This window comes from Nicotiana tomentosiformis, chromosome 2 (assembly GCF_000390325.3).
Source record: "Nicotiana tomentosiformis chromosome 2, ASM39032v3, whole genome shotgun sequence".
In the NCBI taxonomy this organism is placed as follows: Eukaryota; Viridiplantae; Streptophyta; class Magnoliopsida; order Solanales; family Solanaceae; genus Nicotiana; species Nicotiana tomentosiformis.
This window is the reverse complement of record NC_090813.1, coordinates 162,857,191-162,863,248: the sequence shown is the minus strand read 5'-3', so window position 1 is coordinate 162,863,248 and position 6,058 is coordinate 162,857,191. Positions and strand designations below refer to the sequence as shown.

Below are 6,058 nucleotides of genomic sequence, written 5' to 3'. Positions count from 1 at the left end.
TGTTTAAAGTCGGATCTTGTGCGAATTTATCTAAAACTTTAGCCCATTGCATAGTTCCCAACATGTCTTAGTTCTAGGGATCTTCTTAGGCCCTCAACAATATACAATACAACTCCTACACTTAATATCATGATCATCTAAGTTTTTACGGTCATTAACCCCTCGTGGAAGGCAAGAAGACACTTAAGCGACTTATGAGCGTGCTTATGGCCTCAGACTAATAAGAAATTTGAGGGGCCTCACATCCTCCCACGCTTAGGATCATTTGTCCTTGAATGAGGGTCAAAATACACTATTAGCATCTAATGTGACCTAACTGTTACTTTGCACACCAGCAGTCCCAAATTTTGACTAACTTCCTAAATTTTCAAAACTTTTGCCAAAGTCTCCCCTGTAATTGGGCCTATCCACCTATCATAGAATCCCAAAACAAGTCCTAACAAAATAACCACCACACAACGATGTAAAACAATGGAAACAACACCAACCACAATGCCATATACATTACACTACCAAGAAGGAGAATCTTTAACATAAGTTGTATAGGGGGAAACAAAATTTGTAGAAAGTTAGCTTTTAACATCATGGACAGAATTACATAGCTATTCAAATAAATTAGTATACTTCTTCTTCATCTCTTCCTCGGCTTCCCAGGTGGCCTCTTCGACTTGTTGGTTTCGCCTTAACACTTTCACGGAGGAAATATCTTTGTTTCTCAGCTTCCAGACTTGCCTATCAAGAATGGCAACTGGAATCTCTTCATAAGTCAATTCTTCATTAACATCTATAGTCTCAATCGGAACAATAAGCGACGGATCTCCAACCACTTTCTTCAACATCGATACATGAAACACCGGGTGCACTAAAGACATCTCTTGAGGTAGTTCTAGCCTATAAGCCACCTGACCAATCCTCTGAGCGATTCTATAAAACATACCTCGGACGCAATTTCCCTTTCTTACCAAACCGCATTACACCCTTCATAGGGGAAATATTCAAGAATACCTAGTTATCTTTTTTGAACTCCAAATCCCTACGACGCACATCCGAATAGGACTTTTGATCACTCTGAGAAGTATTTAACTGTTCTGTAATGATCTTAACCTTCTCCATAGCCTGATGCACGAGATCTGGACCTATCAATTCTGCTTCCCCAATCCCGAACCACCTAATGGGAGATCTACATCTCCTACCATATAAAGCCTCGAACGGTACCATCTGAATACTAGCATGATATCTGTTATTGTAGGCAAACTCTATGAGCGGCAAATGATCATCCCATCTTCCCCTGAAGTCAAGAACACAAGCTCGCAACATATTCTCAAACATCTGAATAGTCTGTTATGCATGCCCGTCAGTCTGCGGGTGAAAGGTTGTACTAAGATTCACCTGAGTACCAAAACCTTGCTGAAACATCTTCCAAAAATTAGCCATGAACTGTGCCCCTCGATCAGAAATGATAGAAACTGGAGTGCCATGCAACCTGACTATTTTTTTGATATACAACTAAGCATACTGTTCCGCTGTATTGGTAGCCTTAACCAGCAAAAAGTGTGCTGATTTCGTGAGTCGGTCCACAGTTACCCAAATCGAGTCGAACTTACGAGGAGTGCGAGGTAGTCCTACCACAAAGTCCATATTAATCATTTCTCACTTTCACATTGGAACTTCTATGTTCTGTACCAACCCACCGGGCCTTTGGTGTTTGGCCTTCACTTGCTGACAATTTGGACATCTCTCCACAAAGTCCGCTACATTCCTCTTCATATCATTCCACCAATAGATCTCCCCAGGATCATGATACATTTTTGTAGAGCCCAGGTGCACAACATACCTCGAAGTGTGAGCCTCGGTCAGGATTCTCTCCACGAAACCATCTACATTTGGAACACATTGACGCCCTTGGTACCTTAGTATACCATCACCCATGCCAAGACAAAAGGCTATGATCTTATGTTTATGAATCCCCTCCTTCAATTGCACCAATAATGGATCATTGTATTGCTTCTCCTTGACTTTCACCACAAGCGACGATTCAGCTCTATTTTGTACAATCACTCTTCCTTCACTGGAATCCGCAAGACGAACTCCCAAACTAGCCAACCGATAAACCTCCTTGGCCAACGGCCTTTGATATGCCTCCAAGTGGGCCAAACTACCCATAGATTTCTGGCTAATAACATCCACTACAACATTAGCCTTCCCCGGATGATATAGAATATCGATGTCGTAATCATTGAGTAACTCCAGCCATTTTTTCTGCCTCAAATTCAATTCCTCCTGTTTGAAAATATATTGAAGGCTCTTATGGTCCATGAATAGATCCACATGGACCCCATATAAATAATGACACCAAAGCTTCAATGCAAAGACCACTGTTGCATGCTCCAAGTCATGTGTTGGATAGTTCTTTTCATGATTCTTGAGTTGCCTAGAAGCATAAGCTATAACCTTGCCATGTTGCATTAATACACACCCAAGTCCGATTCTTGAAGAATCAAAATATACCACAAACCCATATGTACCCTCTGGGAGGGTCAACACCGGTGTCGTAGTTAATCTTGATTTCAACTCCAGGAAGCTTCTTTCACAAGCATCTGACAATTGAAACTTAACGGCCTTCTGCGTCAATTTAGTCAACGGAGAATTAAGAGTATAGAACCCCTCCACAAACTTCCTGTAATATCCAGCTAAGCCCAAGAAACTGCTAATCTTAGTCGGGATAGTAGGTCTAGGCTAGTTCTTCACTGCTGAAATTGTTTGAGGATCAACCTTAATTCCTTCTATGGAGACGACATACCCCAAGAATGTAACAAATTAAAGCCAAAAATTCACATTTTGAAAACTTCGCATACAACTTGTGTTGATGTAAAGTCCGTAGAACTGCCTTGAGGTGATCGGCATGGTACACCCGACTTCGAGAATATACCAGGATATCGTCAATAAACACTATCATGAATGAGTCAAGGAAAGGCTTGAATACTCGATTCATAAGATCCATGAAAGCTGTTGGGGCATTTGTTAGCCCAAAAGACATTACCGAAAATTCAAAGTGCCCATACCGGGTCCTGAAAGCTGTTCTCCGAATATCTTGCTCCCAGATCTTCAATTGGTGATACCCGGATCTTAAATCAATCTTGGAGAAATACTTAGTACCCTGCAATTGATCAAACAAGTCATATATCCTTGGCAATGGGTACTTATTCTTGATCATTACCTTGTTGAGCTACTGATAGTCAATACACATTCTTAGTGACCCATCTTTCTTCCTTACAAATAGAACCGGTGTGCCCCAAGGAGGCACACTCGGCCAGATGAAACCCTTATCGAGCAAGTCCTTCAATTGTTCCTTTAGTTCCTGTAATTCTGCCGGTGCCATTCTGTATGGTGGAATAGATATAGGCTGCGTGCCTGGAATCACATCAATCCTGAAGTCAATCTCCCTGTCTGGTTGGATCCCAGGGAGCTCATCCGGAAATACCTCCCAAAATTCATTCACAGCAGGCATAGACTCAAGTGTAGGTGCCTCGGCATCGGTGTCCGTAACCCGAACCAAATGGTAGATACACCCCTTATAAATCATCTTTGGGGACTTAAGGCAGGAAATAAACCTACCCTTCGGCACCACATCCTCCCCCTTCCATTCAATCACTGACTCATTTGGAAATTCAAACCTAACGGTCCTGGTTCGACAATCAATCTTAGCAAAACATGAATAAAGCCAGTCCATCCCCATTATTACATCAAAATCAACCATTCCCAATTCTAGGAGATCGGCCAGGGTGTCCCGACCACGCACCGTGACAACACAATATCTATAAACATGTGCTGCCATAATAGACTCACCAACCGGAGTAGATACAGAGAACGGCTCATGAAGCTATTCTGGTTCTATCCCAAATTCCATAGCAACAAAAGGAGTGACATATGACAAAGTGGAACTGGGGTCAATAAGATCATATACATCATGGGATTGGACAGTCAATATACTTATGACAACATCTGGAGAAGCCTCCGAATCCCGACTCCTCCGCATAGCATAAAATATGCTGGGTCCTCCCGAACTCTATGCACCACCCCTAGCTGCACAACGCCCTGCGTGTGCTAGGGTGCCTCGAGCTGGAGGAGGTGCTGTGGATGTAGTAGCTGCAGAGCTAGCTGGCTGTGCCGCACATCTGACCATGATTCGGCGGGTTGAGCGGCAATCCCTTTGAATGTGACCCCTCACACCGCACCCGTAGCATATAGGTAGGTCCATGAAGAAGACCCCAAAGTTCATCCTCCCACACTTAGGGCATGGGGGCCTCCGCTGCTGCTAGAATCTCCCTCCAGGCCGACCCATTTGGTGGGGTCCCCTGTTACACTGACTGGGTCCGGATGATGGTGCACTCATCAAAGACTAAGAGAATAACTGAGATAGCCCTGATGACCCTCCCTTAAATGCCGACCTTCCACCACCAGAAGAACCACCCAAGTTGCCCACGATCCGGGCCTTGCTGCAACCCTTACGCTCCCTTCTATTTTTCAATTTACCATCCTCTATAGCTTGAGCAAACGCCACCATATTCCCATAGTTCATATCAGAATTTAAGGCAGTTATAGCAGCCTCATTAATAACCAAGGGGCTAAGGCCCTGCACAAACCGACGCACTCTAGCTTCCACAGTAGGCAACATGTGAATAGCATACTTGGACAGGCGTGCAAACTCCATATTGTACTCCCACACATTCATGCTACCATGCTTCAGGCTCTCAAACTCAGCGGCACGGGCCGCCTTAGTCTCGGAAGGCAAGAAATGATCCATAAAAGCATTGGTGAACTTATTCCACCTTGCTGGAGGGCTACCCTCCTCACGGGGCTCCTCCCACATCACAAACCAAGAATAGGCCACCCTTTTCAGGAGGTAGGAGGCTAACTCCACTCCCTCCATCTCAGTAGCACGCATAACTCGGAGATTCTTGTGCATCTCATCAATGAAGTCCTGGGGGTCCTCCTCAGGATCAATACCTGTGAACACTGGAAGATCCAACTGGAGAAACCCGTTCACCCTGGAACTAGTAGAATCCCCTAGCTGACTAGAAGAAGTAGGTGTAACATTTGATCTTACGGCCTGGGAGGCCACTATCTGAGCCAACATCTGTATGGCCCCCCTAAGATCTCCATCAGAAATAGTGAGACCCAAAGCTGGAGCTGGAGATGGAACTAGAATATCAGTTCGAGAGACTGTTGCACCCTCAGTAGGTGTAGGAACTGGTGTAGTCTGAGCAGGAATATTAGATTCAGGATGAGTAGTACTTGGGGGAATATCCTCACCCCTCGGGTGCTCACCCGTATCATCAAATATCGAATCAACTGCCACTCCTAGGGTGACATTGGATCCTTGGCCAGTTCATGCCTTCTTCCTAGGTGGCATGTACTGTAAGTTAGAGTAAAGCACGAGTTAAAGTAGGAACAATCTTACATTTAGCTTTATCGCACGATCGAGAACATCAAAGAAGGGTATTATTCCTAAGTGTCCAAGTAGCGTCCTCATTATAGATGTGGTCGACAACACACGGATAAGAAGGACTCTACTACATACGGCTCTGAGACATTCTAGGACACTTTAAAACCTTAACCTCTGATACCAAGTTTGTCATGCCCTGACTTCGGGGAGCGCGACCGGTGCTTAACTGAGGTAACCCGGCCGAGCAAGCCTGCTGGATTTCCTTCTACCCAACTCACCCATAAATAAAGAGAATATAAACTTCATTAATTAATACCACAACGGTTCATGAACAACACTAGTTCCATCACCATTAGTTACTTCATTTATAAGTCTCCAAAATAAGACATTTCACAACCATAGTTCTACAGTGGAAGCATGAGATACAACTGCGACATCTTTAGTTTAACTTTCCCACACTAATACACAACCAACATTATATCTACAGATCCTCTAGTAGATATAAAAGAGTACAATGATGGTGCCAGCAACAAGGCTCTGACTATACCTTAAAACAAAATACACACAGAACAAAAGATGCACAACCCCGAAATGAAGTGGGGCTCACCAAGT

At 44.0% G+C, this 6,058-nt stretch overlaps 2 protein-coding genes across 2 annotated transcripts; both read right to left on the bottom strand.

The window, feature by feature from the left end:
- Positions 1-1,005: 1,005 nt before the first annotated feature.
- LOC138905974 (uncharacterized) lies at positions 1,006-3,508 on the bottom strand. The gene is made up of 4 exons (XM_070194488.1): positions 3,275-3,508; positions 2,930-3,157; positions 1,835-2,259; positions 1,006-1,288 (listed from the first exon to the last, which is right to left on the bottom strand). Exons 1-4 carry the CDS (start codon positions 3,506-3,508, stop codon positions 1,006-1,008), a joined length of 1,170 nt encoding a protein of 389 aa, XP_070050589.1.
- An 891-nt stretch (positions 3,509-4,399) lies between these two features.
- On the bottom strand, positions 4,400-4,966 carry LOC138905973 (uncharacterized). Its single transcript, XM_070194487.1, has one exon. It carries the CDS (start codon positions 4,964-4,966, stop codon positions 4,400-4,402), a length of 567 nt encoding a protein of 188 aa, XP_070050588.1.
- Between the last annotated feature and the right edge of the window lie 1,092 nt (positions 4,967-6,058).

Excerpts from the sequence above, each read along its gene's own strand:
- LOC138905974 (XM_070194488.1), bottom strand. The coding sequence starts at position 3,508 with ATGCCTGCTGTGAATGAATTTTGGGAGGTATTTCCGGATGAGCTCCCT. Across the intron at positions 3,158-3,274 it reads GGGGCACACCGGTTCTATTT|GGTACTAAGTATTTCTCCAA; the intron begins GTAAGGAAGAAA and ends GATCAATTGCAG. Across the intron at positions 1,289-1,834 it reads ACCGAGGCTCACACTTCGAG|GGGAAGATGGGATGATCATT; the intron begins GTATGTTGTGCA and ends TCTTGACTTCAG.
- LOC138905973 (XM_070194487.1), bottom strand. The coding sequence starts at position 4,966 with ATGCACAAGAATCTCCGAGTTATGCGTGCTACTGAGATGGAGGGAGTG.